A 17055-nucleotide genomic window follows, 5' to 3' on the forward strand; every position below is an offset into this window, starting at 1 on the left:
CTATGCTCTTCTCTCTGTGCTCTTCTCTTTCCTCTTTGCCTCTTTACCTTTTAGCTGTTGTCTGCTCTTCAGAACCCAGCTGAAGCAACAGTTCTGAAAATTCTCTCCCCAACTCTAATGGGCTCATGTCCCGTATTTTAAGCTTTATATATACTATGTGTGGAGAAGGCAATGGCACCCCACTCCAGTACTCTTGCCTGGAAAATCCCATGGACAGAGGAGCCTGGTAGGCTGCAGTCCATGGGGTTGCTGAGGGTTGGACACAGCTGAGCGACTTCACTTTCCCTTTTCACTTTCATGCATTGGAGAAGGAAATGGCAACCCACTCCAGTGTTCTTGCCTGGAGAATCCCAGGGACGGGGGAGCCTGGTGGGCTGCCGTCTATGGGGTTGCACAGAGTCGGACACGACTGAAGCGACTTAGTAGTAGTAGTAGTATACACTATGTGTGTCTCCTTCCTAGCTCTTGTCACAGTAGCAATTTTACATCAATTTGTTGCTTGTTTGATACCTGTCTCCCTAACTAGATTATAAGCGCAGCTGAGGGCAGGAACCATGTTTGTTTTTACTTACATTATCCCAGCACCTAGTGTACATGGTGCACCCTCAGTAAATACTGTTGGATGCAAATTAATTAGGTCATCATTTCTGCTCTCAAGGAAGTTCCAGTCTAGTGGGAAGATAGCAATTGCAATTCAAATTGAGAAGTGTCTGCTATTAGCAATATCAGTACAACTTTTAAAAGGGGAAAATACTGATTAATGACATCTCAAAGCCTAGAAACCATCATTCTAGGTCCTGAGGAATTTTAAAGAGCACTAGAGAAAGAGCAATGCTATCAGATACATACTTGGAAAAATTTTTCTGGCCATAGGGTGGAAGGTGGATTATGCCAGACTAAGCCAAGAAGCAGGAATATACATAAGAGATAATATCAATAATCTTGATGAGAGTTGAGGACCTGAATCTAGTTGGAAGCATTAGGGAAGACAGAATAGATAAGTGAAAGATATAAAGATGGCAGAATCTATCAGACTTAATGTCAGGTTTGATATGGGTGAAGGAGAAAATTTAAGTGACTGGGTGATGCCATTGATCAGAATTGGGACTATAGGAAGTGGAATTATTTTGAGATAAAGGGATTGAGTTATACTGAGAGCATATGATTCTGCCCCCAAGTACTAAGTACCAATGTATTGAAAAGATTTTTTAAAAACTTTAGTTTTGGCTGCCCTTGGTCTTTGTTGTTGTGCGTGGGCTTTCTCTAGTTGTGGCGAGCGGGGGCTACTCTGCTGCGGTGCATGGGCTTCTCATGCGGTGACTTCTCTTGTTGCGGAGCATGGGCTCTAAGGTGCAAGGGCTTCAGTAGTTGTGACTCGTGGGCTTAGTTGCTCCGAAGCACTGAGATCTTTCCAGACTAGGGATCCAACCTGTGTCCCCTGCATTGCAAGGCAGATTCTTAGCCCCTGTACCACCAAAGAAGCCCAGTACCATAATAATTTATATTTTTTCTTTTTTAATGCCTAAAGCTATTAGGCCTTCTTGAAGCATTGTCTCCCCCTTACTTCTGAATACATTTTTTCTGGTTTTCTTCCTACCTCCCTGAGCACTACTTAGTTTCCAGTGCTGGTGAATCATAGTAATTAGTCTTGGGTTCTTTTGGTTCTCTGCTTTACATTTTCTCCTGGTGATTTCATCCAGTCTCATTTCTTTAAATACTTTCTATACACTGATGCCCTCTTCCCAACTTCCCTCTTTAACTCCCCAAAATAGTGTACCTAACTGCTTATGGACATTCCTACTTAAATGTTTAAGACACATCTGAAATATAGTAAGTCCAACAGCAGAGCTATTGATTCTCTTTCTTCCCAAACCTGTTTTTGTCAGTCTTCCTCACAATGGTAAAATAAATCAACCCAGATGCTCAAGTGAAAAAAACTAGGAGTCAAGGCATCTGTCTAAAGTATGGATGAGTTTAATAGCCTTCGCTACATTACAGAGGATAAATGTCCCCAGAATTATTGCACAGAAAGGACATCATTAGAAAGCCCTTCTTTATATTTGGATTAAAGAGGAAGTTTCTCATCTTTTCTGGTGTCTGCATAGTTTTACCTTATCTTGGAGTTAAATCTTTGATCAAATCTATGTTGGAGTTACCCTTATGTGTGATATCACAAATGAACCTGATTTTATTGCAGCATTATTTGTAATTGCAAAATATTGGAAATTACATATAATGTCCAAATGTAGGAGACTGAACAAACTATGGTCTGAACACACACAGACACCTGGGAATCAGCCTTGATTTTTTTCTTTCCCATTTGCCCTTGTCCTCACATTTATCAAGTGCTGTTGCTTCTCCCTACAACCCCATGTCACTGTCCCTGTTCTACTACTCTTGCCCATGCCACCATCATTTCTTGACACCTTAAAATAATTCTCCACAGAGCTGTTAATGTGTTTTTTAAAAACATAAGACAGAGCATGTCACAAACCTATTTTTAAAACTCCATTGGCTTACTAAAATACTTAATATGAACATCTAAACTCTCGACCACAGCTTACTTATCTGGCCAGCTTTTCAGCTTCATCCCTGTTTCTCCCTTGCTCACAAGCTCTGCCCCAGCTCTTTTCTGCCTCAGAGCCTTTGCTGCTCTAGCCCTTCCCCAGAAGACTCTTCTCCATGGCCATTTCTTTCTGTTACTCAAGTCTTAGTTCAAAGTCCTCTTTAAACAGGTGTGCCCTGGCCCTACAACTTAATGTTTTATCTCCCATCCTTCCCCGAGTCATTCTATACATCTTCTTGTTTTAATTCTGCATAATGTTTATCAGTATAAGAAAAGTTTCCTCCCTCCCTCCTTTCCTTCCCTCCCTCCTTCTCCCCTCTTGCTCTCCATTTCTCCTTTCTTTGTCCTCCCTCCTTTATTTATTTATAGTTTCTTACCCTACAGGTTGTAGGTTTCATCAGAGAACAGATTTTATCCTTTTTGTTAACTTTCTATGTCCCCAGTGTGTGGAACTGCCTTACAACCCTGGCATATCACATAAATACTCTATGAATATGAATATATCCCAAATCTATTTAAACTATGTATTTATCTATATATCTGTTAAAATTACATTGAATGAGATGATCAGGTTACTTTTCATAATAAAGCAGTCCTCAAACACTATGTTAAAATGCTCAAATACAGAATATTTAAAAAGAAACAAGACATCTTCCCCCAAAGAATGGGGAAGTAAAAAATAATAACATATGCTTCATGTTGCTGTTTGACTCAACTTTTTCTTTTAAAGCAGATTGGAGTAACAAGCAAAGTGTTGGGTGGGTAAAGTCTTAGAAAGCAACAGGAGGAGCAAGAAAGAGATGGGAGTTATAGACTAAAATAAAATAATAGGATGAGTGTAGTTTAGCAAAGATTAAATCAGTACAAATTACATGTCATACTCAACTCTTGACTAATAGGAGGGAAAAGAAGTATGAATGAATCAAGAGGATGGGACTTCCCTGGTGGTCCAGTGGTTAAGACTGTGTTTCCACTGCACGGGGAAAGCATGGATTCAACCCCTTGTCAGGGAACTAAGATCCCCCATGCCACGATGAGGCCAAAAAACCCCACACAAAAACAAAAAGCCAGAAAACCACAATTAAAGCAAGCGGGTAATTTTGAAAAATTACGTTTTAGAATTCAGCCAGAGGTACATGAACCACAGATGTTCATCACCCCTCCCAGAACCAAGTTCATCTTCAGCAGACCAGGTGGAATGAATAGAAATGCAGTGAGTATAACAGGCTACCCTGGTATTGCCCTGCTCAACCTCCACAGCTTGCTTTACACAGTCTCCTCAGTATTTCAAATGGAAAGAGTTTCTGGTAAAAGTAAATTACATACTGAAACTTTTCTCCAGAATAGGTAAGTTCTTATTCATATGGAAACTATGTTCCCATTGTTTTGCCTTCCTATTTACCATCTTCCAACTCTTAACATGCCTTATTCATCTTTATAGACTCATCTCGAGTTCCAGCTTCTGTGAAGATGTGCCCAAAGTTGGAATCAAGTGAATTTTTCTTAACTGAAATTCTGTGACATGCATGTTTTATTGCTTAGTAATTATTCCATAAACATGTATTTTGCCCCCTTAATTGGGCTGTAAGTTCCTAGAGATTATGGAAAATGTGTATTTTTTTTTTTTTTGGACTCTAAAGCATTCCCGGCCCACTTCTGAGCTAATGGAAGGTATTTAAAGTGAATAAAAACAGGTTATTTGGGACCTATTAACAAATATTTGCTCAAAGTAGAGAACCTACATGAACCCTCTAGGATGAATCTGTTATTTTTTTCATATGAATCATTAATGGCATTTTGCTTTTTATTTCTGCCATTAATTTTAAAGTCTGTCAGAAAATAATTTTTGATTTGCACATGAAATAATGTACTTCTTTTCAGAATAAAAACATGAGAATCATTTTTGTTATGAATGGTTTAGGGTATTTGGATATATTCTATTTCTGGATAAAAGAGTTCAAAATAGGATTTCAATAATGCATATGTGATACGTATTTAAAAGCAAAAGTAAAATGTCTTCTTGAAATTTGCCTTTGTAGCAAATTCAGTCATTCAAATTGTTTCCTTTCAAGACCCAAAAATTCTAGGGCATTGCCAGCTTTGAGTTTATCCTGAAAAAGAAAAGAAAAGGTTTTACTTTAAAGCATTATTTAATGGCTGTTTTAAAGCTTATTAACTGTCTTCAGGTTTTTAAAAACTCAGTTCCCCAGTGTGAGAGAAGAATAACAGGTGTTTAAACAATGATCTCTTGACCCATGTTTTGCCGCACTATTTTAAAAATTATATTCATATATTTGTATTGAACAATACTTTAAAAGCAAAAATATGAATGGTGGGTGGTATATTTATGCTTTAATTATTTTCTCTACTTCTCAAATATGTTGACAATCATAGACAAAACATGGTAGAGGTTTTAAATTTTTGAACATGTAAACAATGTATTATTTACATTATAGCTAATGTAGAAAATGTATAATTTTATGTTTTTTTATAGTAGCAGTTTCTAATGAAATATTTCTGCAAATGCATTTTATATTAAATAGTAAGTACAATGATAAGTTTAAGCATATTATAAACAGAATTATGGTATGACCCAACAATTCCACTCCTAAATATACCCAAAAGAATTTTTTAAAGTATCAATCAGATACTTGAAAGGGAACGTTCGTAATAGTACTATGCATAGCAGCTGAAAGAAACAGCACAAGTATACATCAACAGATGAGTAGGCTTTTAAACGTGGTATACACATAAATGGAATATTCAGCCCCCAAAAGAATTTTCTTTTTTTCTTTCAGTTTTATTGATATATGATTAATATACAACACTGTATAAGTTTAAGATGTACAACAAATTATCCTTCAATTAAAAAATAAATTAAAAAAATTATGACAATAAAGTTTTAAAAATAAAATAACATAAAAGCAAAAAAAAAAGTACAACATAATGATCTGACTTATATACATCATGAAATGAATACCATAGTAAGTTTAGTGGATATCCATCATCTCATATGGACACAACATTAAAGAAATAGAAAAAATATTTTTTCTCTTGGGATAAGAGTCTTAGTATTTAGTCTTTTAATAACTTTCATATGTAACATATAGCAGTGTTAATTATATTTATCCTGTTGTACGTTACAGTCCTGGTGGCTCAGTGGTAGAGAATTCACCTGTCAATATAGAAGATACGGGTTCGATCCCTGGATTTGGAAGAGCCACTGAAGAAGGAAATGGCAACCCACTCTGTATTCTTGCCTGGGAAATCCCATGGGCAGAGGAGCCTGGTGGGCTGCAGTACATGAGGTCACAAAAGAGTCGGACACGACTGAATGACTGAGCATAAGAAGATTAAAATCCTAGTACTTATTTATCTTGTAACTGGAAATTTGTACCTTTTGACTGCCTTCTCTAATTCCCCCTTTGTCCCTCTATTTGAAATCTAAGTTTGAAATTTGGTTGTAGGAGGAGGGGAGGAGACTTTCAACAGGGAAAACCCTCCTAGGAAAATGACTTCTTTGGTAACCTCTACAGGACCCTCCAATGAGTTTTAAGAATTACTTGGAGTCAAATACAGAGAAAAGGTACAGCTTAGGTACCACTACTTTCTCTGTATATGTGTTGTCCTTTCACATGACCCTGAATAAGAGTCTCAGAATATTGTACAAATATGTACATTGATAAATTTCACATGAGAATGCCAAGTTTTTTTTCACCTTCTCCCCAGCTATAGATTAGATCTGCTCCACAGAAAAAGCTCCTGTGATTTGAGAGTTAACTTTGTGATACCCTAATTGATATAGGTCTAGCTTGCAAAGGACAGGCATGCAGCTGAGGGTGGAAGGAAACATGTATGGGGTTGCGTAACATCCATACCATTAGTGTGTATCTGTGTATCATGACCATGTCAGGGTTCTCACATAGGCTTGCAGAGTGGGTAATGTGAAGCAAGGACCTCTTACTTGGGGTTCTTCTGTGATTCACCCTGGGTCATCCTTCTCTAAAGGAAGACTTCAGAAATAATGGCTGCTGCTCTGAAAAACTATTTGCTTTACTTTTTAAAATACGTTGCTACCAAGTATCCTTTGAAGGTGATACATTTTGGTGTATTGGATAGAGACCTGATCCTGGAGTTAGGAGATTTGGAGTTGAGTTCATGTGCTATAATCTAGCAATTATATCCCTTTGGCAAATCACTTAACACCCAAGTCTTGATTTCCTCCTGTGCATCTACCTGGTGGAATGCATTTGCCTATCTCCCAGTGTTGTTGTGCTCATCAAATGGATTTATTTATTTCATTAAAAATTTTTTTAGTGAAATTTTACCTTCATGTGGCTCAAAATTCAAAAGATATGAAATGTACGTTTCCTTTTACTAGTACTGCCCAACCACTACTTTTTCTTCCCAGACTTATCAGTTTCTTATCTGTTCTTCCAGAGATATTTTATTCATATATAAGCAAATTCTTATATGTAGGTTTATAAATTTTTTTCACAAATGGATAGTGTGCTATTTACAAATGAAAGTATGTGCATTTTTGTACCTTTCTTAATATATCTTAGAAATTGATTTTTAGTACTTTTTAATGGCTATACTGACTCGATGGACATGAGTTTGAGTGAACTCCAGGAGTTGGTGATGGACAGGGAGGCCTGGCGTGCTGCGATTCATGGGGTTGCAAAGAGTCGGACACTACTGAGTGACTGAACTGAACTGAACTGAACTGAATGGCTGTATAGACTCCATTGTATAGACATACTGTTATTTATTTAACTATTCCCCTTGTTTTTAGTCTTTATTACAATGTTATGATGAGTAACATGTAACGTTACAGAATATCATGTATTTATGACTGCATAAATTTTTATTCAAGATTTTCTGAAAACTTGAAAGTGGTAGACATATAAAATTAAATAACAAAAGGCATATAATAGTAATTATTATTATTCCATTAAAGTCTTAATCAGGATATTTGACGTGGAGTTTGAGCAAACTCTGGGAGACAGTGAAGGGCAGGGAGGCCTGGCATGCTGCAGTCCATGGGTCTCAGAGTCGGACACGGCTGCAACTGAACAACAACAACAGGAGCTTGGGGTAGTCTGGTTTTAGTTTATTTTCATTCATGTTATAGGGAGTCTTTCATTTTCACCTTTTGATATAAAAAGTAGAGAAAATCCTAGTATTGCTTTCTACTTTAATAAGTATATATTTAACAATTATATGAAGGCTTACCTCATAGCTCAGTCGGTAAAGAATTTGCCTGCAGTGCAGGAGACCTGGGTTAATTTCCTGGGTTGGGAAGATCCCCTGGAGAAGGAAATGGCAACCCATTCCAGTATTCTTGCCTGGAGAATCCCATGGATAGAGGAGCTTGGAGGGTTACAGTCCATGGGGTTGCAGCAGTAGGACACAACTTAGTGACTAAACCACCACCACCACCGCTGCTGCTGCTGCTAAGTCGCTTCAGTCGTGTCCGACTCTGTGCGACCCAATGGATGGCAGCCCACCAGGCTCCCCCATCCCTCGGATTCTCCAGGCAAACCACCACTACCATTTAACAATTTAGGATTTTTATTTCCTTAAGGTGGTTAAGTGCCAGAGGAGACACTTCCTGTTTAAAGCAGTCTGAGGTTTCCCAGTTAATAACTTGCAACTAGTATATATCAAAATGTACTCTTCTTGGCATCTGTTAATGTGCTTCAAGCTGTCTAAGAAGATGTGATGAGCTGTATCCCTAACAATTAGAGTAGAGAATTAGAGATGAAGATAACTTTTGGATCCTAGTTTAGAAGAAAGTCAAGTCTCATACAAAAGGGTTATGACAGACTTTTGTAAAATTTTTTAAGAATTTACATCTCCCTGTGTTTTCATTTTGGCATCCCTGTCCCCTAGTGGTGAAGTCTTAGGAAGAACTTGTTTCGTTGGGAGCATGTGTGGAATGGGATTTGCATGCTCAGTCACTCAGTTGGTCTGATTCTTGTCTCCTTTGTCTCCTGCATTGGCAGGTGGATTCTTTACCACTGTAGGATGGGATAGTCAAAGTGTTAGTTGCTCAGTCATGTCTGACTCTTTGCAACTCCATGGATCGTAGCCTGCTAGGCTCCTCCATCCATGGAATTCTCCAGACAAGAATGCTGGAGTGGGTAGACATTTCCTTCTTCAGAGGTTCTTCCTGACCCAGGGATCAAACCAGCATTTAAGGTGGGCTCTTTACTGTCTGAGCCACCAGAGAAGCCCATGGGATGTGAAGGGGATGGCAAAGGAGAGGAAATCTGGAGACACAGTGCCTCATTTTAAGCTCATGTTGTTTCAGGAACCTAAGGGGCAGAATAGGAAGTGTCAGCATTAAGACACAGTTAGCTACCCTAAAAGTCAAATGCTGAAAGAAAAACAAAATCCAGTTGCTTGAGGGTTCTGCATCCTTGAGTCCTGTTAATCAAGACTTGAGTCTAAATATCCAAATTACTAGAATCATTACAACTTTGGAGATTGGTAGATATGTAATAGAAACATGTTTTCTTATTCATCTAACATGCACATCTAAATATATTATTAAATATGCTTCTTTACAGTTTTCTTTCTTGTCTTTATGAATTTCGTTGTACTAGGTTGACTTTTAGCTTTTTAACTTTCCTTTGCTCTTTAATAGATCAGCCGTTTCTAAAGATCAAGTAACAGTTCTAGGAATACTGCTGCTGGTGCTAAGTCACTTTAGTCGTGTCCGACTCTGTGCGACCCCATAGACGGGAGCCCACCAGGCTTCCCCGTCTCTGGGATTCTCCAGGCAAGAACACTGGAGTGGGTTGCCATTTCCTTCTCCAATGCAGCAAAGTGAAAAGTGAAAGTGAAGTCGCTCAGTCGTGTCCAATCCTCAGCGACCCCATGGACTGCAGCCTATCAGGCTCCTCCGTCCATGGGATTTTCCAAGCAAGAGTACTGGAGTGGGGTGCCATTGTGAATACTAAGTGCAACAATTTCTCTGTCCTTTGCTATCCCATATCAAAGTGCTCTGAAACCAAACACAGTTAGATCAGGGAGATTCAGGAATAAGATCATGAAGTAAAAGGCACATACCTTGGTTTCTGCATCAAATTCTCCCATTGATTCTATCAGTTTCCCAGGTTCCAACTCACCTAGTGGGAAGGGGTAATCAGTTCCCAAAATGACTTTATCCTAAAAAAAGAACAAATTTATCCCTACTTTTTTAAAGCATCAAAGAACCTCTTATAAACTTAATTGTATTTACAAACACTCCTATGGTAAAATAACAAAATTTCCCCTGATTAATGGAAGCAAACTGATTTGAAGTTTTAGGATTTAACGGCTTCAAATAGTATTCTGACATTTTGTCCAGCAGGTGGCGATATTAGGTCTCTTAAAACTGCAAATAAACCTCTATCCTCCCTTGTTTTTTCTAAGGAACTGAATTGCAGAACACTCAAATCTAAGAAGCAGGCATTTGTTTAATAAAACATGCTAATGTCTTCAGATGAAATTAGTGATTCTATATTTCTTAAAATGATGCATTGCAATTGACTCCACAATTTTTGAAAATATACTAGAGTTAGAAAGGAAAACGTAAAAAACTAACAACTGGATGAAATGAATGAAAAGAAAACAAACAAAAACTAACCAGTTCCCCCCCACCCCCACAAACAATTACTATCTCTGTAAACTAGATTGTGTTTTTCAATGATGTAGCTTTGAAGTTCTATTTGACACTTTGTATGATAAAGCACACAGGCTTGTCTGTCTACAAATACATAAAGCAGTATGTCAAATAGTGTGCTAAAATCTAGATTGTTCTGGTCAACAAAACAGAAATGGGGACAGGGAGGGCTCAAGATGGCAGAATAGGAAGATCCCAAGTTCACCCCCTGTCACACCTGAATTACACTACTGAACAGGGCAACTATCTCTGAGAATGACCTGAAGGCTAGTAGAAAAGACATAAAGAACCACAACCTGACAGGTAGGAGGGTGGAGACACTGGCTGTCAGGACTTACATTCTTGGCATGGTGACTCACAAGCAGGAGGAAAACCAGCTGTGGAGGTCCTACCTGAGGAGCCAGGTGTCCAAGTCCCACACTGAGGTCACCAGCCTGGTCCTGCACTGGGAAGATGAACACCCAGAATGTCTAGCTTTGAAAATCAGTGGGGCCTATGTTAGAACTAAAGGCTGGAGGGCCATCCTTAAAGGGCATGTGCAAAAACTTACTTGCTCCAAGTCCCTGTGCCGAAGCTGCAGTTTGAAAGGAGTCTGGATCAGACATACTTGCTGATCTTAGAGAGTCTTGTGGAGAAACAGGGGGCAGCTGGGACTCCCCTTGGGAACTGACATGTTTGTGGCAGCTGTTTTCATAATCTCTCTCTACCATGCTGACGCTGGCCCTGGTGGTTGCTTTTTTGGAATTATCCCTCTAGCCTGTTAGCGCCCGGGGCAGCCCCAACTACCGGCACATCTGCAACAGCCAGCCTTGCTACAATAGAAAGGCTCATGCAGCCCATGTAGGGGACACCCCTGGAGTATCTGACTCTGGTGATCAAAGGGGAACATGTTGCTGGGCTTCCCTAGGACAAGTCACTTCTCCAAGATTGGGAGTTGTAACTAACTACATAATACATAGGAGTAAACTTAGAGAATTAGGCAAATTCAGGAGACAGAGGAGTGTGTTTCAAACACAAGAGCATGACAAAACTGAAGAAAAAGACCTAAATGAAATGAAGATAAGCGATCTACCTGAGAAAGAGTTTAAGATAATGATTGTGAAGATGCTTACCAAACTCAGGATAAGAATAGATGAACAAGTGAGAACTTGAACAAAGAGTTAGAAAATATAAAAAGGAACCAATAAGAGTTGAAGAATACAATAACAGCAATGAAGTATACATTGGAGGGAGTCACTGGTAGAGTAGATGATACTGAAGAATGGCTAAGTGATATGGAAGACAGAGTAGTAATAATCACCTAAGCCAAACAGGAAAAATAAAAATAATTTTAAAAAATGAGGATAGTTTAAGGGACCTTTGGGACAACATAAAGTGTACTAACACTTGCATTATAGGTGTCCCAAGAGAAGAGAGAAAGGGTAGAAGTAGTATTTGAAGAAATAATAGCTGAAAACTTCCCTAAGAAGGAAACAAGCATCCAGGTCCAGGTAACATCAAGAGTCCAAAACAAGATGAACCCAAAGAAATCCATACCAAGACATAATTAAAATGGCAAAAGTTAAGAGAATTTTGAGGGCAATAAAAGAAAAACAATTAATCACATACATGGGGATCCCATAAGGCTATCAGCTGATTTTTCAGCAGGAAATCTGCAGGCCAGAAAAGAATGGCATGATGTAATTAAAGTGATGAAAGATATTCTTGAGATGAATATAGCATTGTAAGTCAACTGTACTTTAATTTTTAAAAATACAGTGGATAAGAATATGATATATTTGTGTAATGGCATAATATACAGTGTTCAATGAACAAATTTTGGAGAAAAAGACAGAAATGGTCCCTCTCCTCAGAAACCTCATGATCTAGTAAGAGAGACACTAAATCAATAATCAATAACAAATCCATCTATTGAAATAAAATAAGAGGAACATATTTTCAACTAGAAATTTTACTTCTGGTAAGTATCCCACTCATATGCATGTAATAGAAATATTTCAAGGAAATTAATTGCAACAGTATTATAGTAGCAGAACACTTATCAAATTAAATTATAGCATATCCCAAAATAAAAAGAAATGAAGGATAATTGCATATGCTGAAATGAAATAATCACCAAGTTATATTGTAAAGAGGAATGATCCTCAGAGCAGATGCTAACACTACATTGTGAATGAATCTTGTAACTGAGAAAATACAATGTAATAGCTGTCAAATGGAATTTACTAAAGTTAATTCAAATATCATATGATACCGCTTATATGTGTAATCTAAATGGTACAAATGAACCTTTTTACAAAACAGAAATTGAGTCACAGATGTAGAAGACAAACACGGTTATCAAGAGGGAAGTGGGGAGGGATAAATTGGGAGATTGGGGTTGACATATACACATTCCGTTCAGTTCAGTCACTCAGTCATGTCCAACTCTTTGCGACCCCATGGACTGAAGCATGCCAGGCTTCCCTGTCTATCACCAACTCTGGGAGCTTACTCAAACTCATGTCCATCGAGTTGGTCATGCCATCCAACCATCTCATCCTGTGTTATCCCCTTTTCTCGCCTTCAATCTTTCCCGGCATCAGGGTCTTTTCAAATGAGTCAGTTCTTTGCATCAAGTGGCCAAAGTATTGGAGTTTCAGCTTCAGCATCAGTCCTTCCAATGAATATTCAGGATGGATTTACTTTAGGATTGACTGGTTGGATCTTCTTGCAGTCCAAGAGACTCTCAAGAGTCTTCTCCAACCCCACAGTTCAAAAGCATCAATTCTTTGGTGCTCAGCTTTCTTTATAGTCCATCTCTCACATCTGTACATGACTACTGGAAAAACCATAGCTTTGACTAGACAGACCTTTGTTGGCAAAGTAATGTCTGCTTTTTAATATGCTGTCTAGGTTGGTTATAACTTTTCTTCCAAGGAGCAAGCGTCTTTTAATTTCATGTCTGCAGTCACCATCTGCAGTGATTTTGGAGCTCAAGGAAACAAAGTCTCACTGTTTCCATTGTTTCCCCGTCTATTTGCCATGAAGTGATGGGACCAGATGCCATGATCTTAGTTTTCTGAATGTTGAGTTTTAAGCCAACTTTTCGCTCTCTTTCACTTGCATCAAGAAGCTCTTTAGTTCTTTGCTTTCTGTCATAAGGGTGGTGTCATCCGCATATCTGAGGTTATTGGTATTTCTCCCAGAAATCTTGATTGCAGCTTGTGCTTCATGCAGCCCAGTGTATCACATGATGTACTCTGCATAAAAGTTAAACAAGCAGGGTAACAATATACAGCCTTGATGTACTCCTTTCCAGATTTGGAACTAATCTGTTGTACTGTGTCCAGTTCTAACTGTTGCTTTCTGACCTGCATATAGATTTCTCAGGAGGCAGGTCTGATGGTCTAGTATTCCCATCTCTTGAAGAATTTTCCATACAGTCAAAGGCTTTGGCATAATCAGTAAAGCAGAAGTAGATGTTTTTCTGGAACTCTCTTGCTTTGTCAGTGATTCAATGGATGTTGGCAATTTGATCTCTGGTTCCTCTGCCTTTTCCAAATCCAGCTTGAACATCTGGAAGCTCATGGTTCACGTACTGTTGAAACCCAGCTTGGAGAATTTTGAGCATTACTTTGCTAGTGTGTGAGATGCGGGCATTTATGCAGTAGTTTGAACATTCTTTGGCATTGCCTTTCTTTGGGATTGGGATGAAAATTCCTTTCATTACTCTGTATTGTAATGACCTATATGGGAACAGAATCTAGAAAAGAATGGATGTAGGTATATGTATGATGCATAATGTATATGTACATAATAAAATATGATTCACTTAATATACAGCAGAAACTAACATAACATTGTACATCAACTATACTCCTATAAAAACAATTAATAAGAAAAAAGAGAAAGTTATAAAGAGGGGAAAACAAAGTCTAGGACAATGTATTTGCTATACTCATATTTCTGTTTCTAATAAGAAACCTATAGAAACACATATATTTGTATGGTAAAGTCTATTTCATAAATGGTAGCCAAGAAACAAGATAGTTTCTTCTTTCTTGAGAAACAAGATGGTGAGGAACAAGGATGCCTCCTGTGCTACAGTTCATGGGGTCACAAAGAGTTGGACATGACTGGGCAACTGAACAACAGCAGCAACAGCGGCCAAGAAACAAGTATCAGGTGTCTCCACAAATGAAGACTAGGGTTCGGGGGTGTAGGAGAGCCCCATTTTTCTCTTTTGGAGATATAATTCACATACCAGAAAATCAACTCTTTAAAAGTGTACAGTTCAATGTGTTTTAGTATATTCGTGAATTTGTGTTATCATTCCCACTAATTTGAGAACATTTTTATCACCTTAAAGTGATCTGCATACTCATTAGCAGGCACTCCTTGTTACCTCCTCCTTCTGGCCCCTGAAAACACTAACTTATCTTCTGTGTCTATGGAATTGCCCCTTCTGACATTTCATGTAAATGGAATCATGCAGTATGTCGCCTTCTTTCATTTAGTATATCATTTTCAAGGTTCATCCATGCTATAGCCTGAATCAGTACTTCATTCCATTTTGGGCCAAATAATATTCCATTGAATAGATACACCACATTGTGTTTATCCATTCATCAGATAATGGATATGTGGGTTGTTGCTACTTTTTGGCTATTATGGTAATGCTTCTCTGAACAAGTGTTTTCATAAATTTTTTTTATGAAAACCTTTTCCCTTCTCCTGGGTATATACCTAGGAGTGGAGTTGCTCCTAGGTGTATAAGGATATAGGACTTATAGGATAAGTCCATATTTAACATTTAGAGAAACTGTTTTTCACAGTGGCTGCAGCATTCGACATTCTCAACAGCAATGTGTGAAGGTCCCAATTTCTCCAAATCCTTACCAACGCTTGTTATTGTCCATTTTTTAAACTATAGCTGTCATGGTAGGTGTAAAGTGGTATCTCACTGTGGTTTCGATTTGCATTCTGTAACGAATAATTATGTTGAACATCTTTCCATGTGCTCCTTGGCCATTTGTATGTCTTTGAAGGAATATCTATATGTCCTTTGTGTCTATTCGAGCCCATGTGTTTCCGTTTTTATTGTTGAGTTGCCAGGTTCTTTATATTTTCTAAATACTACAGATTTACCAGATGTATGATTTACAGATATTTTCTTCATTCTGTGGGTTGTCTTTTCACTTCATTCGTTGTATCTTTTGAAGCCCAAATTTTAGAATTTTGATGAATTTAATTATTTTCTTTGGTTGCTTGTGTTTTTGGTGTCATAGTCAAGAAATTATTGCCTAAACATCACGAAGATTTACAACTAAGTTTTCTTTTAAGAGTTTGTAGTTTTAGCTCTTCCCTCTAGGTCTTTGGTCCATTTTGAGTTAACTTTTGTGTATTTTGAGTGTGAAGAAGAGATCCAACTTAATTATTATTCTTTTTATGCATGTGGATATTCAGTTATCCCACTACAATATATTGAAAATACTATTCTTTCTTTATTGACTTGTATTAGTACTTTTGTTCAGAATAAGTTATCTTTATGTCTGTCTTTAAGCCACTATCACCCAGTTTTGATTATCCTATATATCTGTAGAAAGTTTTGAAATTGAGAGTGTGAGTCCTCCAATTCTGTTCTTTTTCAAAATCATTCTGTCCATTCTGGGTCCCTTGTATTTCCGTATGAATTTTAGCATCAACTTGTCAATTCCTGTGAAGACAAACAAAACAAACCCTGGATTTTTGAAAGGGATTGCATTCAATCTGTAGATCAATGTGAGAAGTATGGCCATTTAACAACATTGAGTTTTCCAGCAGATGAACATGGGATGTCTTTTCATTTATTTAGGTCTTCTTTAATTTTCTTCAGCAGTATTTTGTAATTTAGTGTCCAAGTCTTCACTTCTTTAGTTGAATTTATTGCTAAGTATTTTATTCTTCTTGATGCTATTGTAAATGGAATTGTCTCCTCAATTTCATTTATGGATTATTCAATGCTAGTATATAGCAATGTGGGTAATTTTTGTATATTTATCTTATATATTTGTATATAATTTATATATTTATTCTACAACCTTGCTGAATCTCTTTATTAGCCCTGATGCTTTATTTGTGGGTTCTCTAGATTTTATATATACAAAGTCATGTCATCTTCAAATAATTTTGCTTCTTTCTTTCCAGTTTTTATGCCTTTTATTTCTTTTTCTTGCTTAATTTCCCTGGCTACAATCTCTAATACAATGTTGAATGGAAGTGGTGAGAACAGAACCTTTCAATCTTTTGCCATTAAGTATGATGTTAATTGTGGATTTTTCATAGATGTCCTTTATCAGATTGTGGAACTTCCTTTCTACCAGTTTTTGAGTGGTTTCATCATGAAAGACTGTTGGAGTTTGTTGAGTGCTTTTTCTACATATATAGTTTAGTATGCTTGATAAACTACTTGAGCAATTTTCTGATAGACTTTATAGAACTTAAAAGCCCCTCCTGCTGCTGTTTGCTGCTGTTTAATTGTGAATTTGTGTCTGACTCTTCTGTGACCCCATAGACTATAGCCCTCCAGGCTCCTCTGTCAATGGGATTTTCCAGGCAAGAATACTAGAGTGGTTTGCTATTTCTTCTCCAGGGGATCTTCCTGACCCAGGGATTGAACCCGGGTCTTCTGCACTGGTAGGCAGATTCTTTACCACTGAGCCACCAAGGAAGCCAAAAGCCCCTCCTAGGAAATCCATTCAGTTGACTATTAGTCTTGAAACTAATCTAAGAACTTTAACCAATAATGCAAAGAGGCTAATTGTCCTTAACTAGATAGTCATCTCCGTATTTAAAA

At 37.7% G+C, this 17055-nt stretch overlaps 1 protein-coding gene across 5 annotated transcripts in view; it reads right to left on the minus strand.

Moving 5' to 3' along the window:
* Positions 1 to 1958: 1958 nt before the first annotated feature.
* Positions 1959 to 17055, minus strand: part of ACMSD (aminocarboxymuconate semialdehyde decarboxylase) — a 64461-nt gene continuing 49364 nt past the window's right edge. For 2 of the 5 annotated variants that reach the window (XM_061439464.1, XM_061439490.1), the window contains 2 exons: positions 9644 to 9742; positions 1959 to 4677 (listed from right to left, as the gene is read on the minus strand). In XM_061439464.1, coding sequence (XP_061295448.1) covers positions 4615 to 4677; positions 9644 to 9742 — 162 coding nt within the window. In that variant the 3' untranslated portion in view covers positions 1959 to 4614. Of the gene's footprint in view, positions 4678 to 9643; positions 9743 to 17055 lie in introns of those variants that run through there. The other 3 variants (XM_061439483.1, XM_061439471.1, XR_009740958.1) reach the window with 3 other exon arrangements.

This window comes from Bos javanicus, chromosome 2 (genome assembly GCF_032452875.1).
Source record: "Bos javanicus breed banteng chromosome 2, ARS-OSU_banteng_1.0, whole genome shotgun sequence".
In the NCBI taxonomy this organism is placed as follows: Eukaryota; Metazoa; Chordata; class Mammalia; order Artiodactyla; family Bovidae; genus Bos; species Bos javanicus.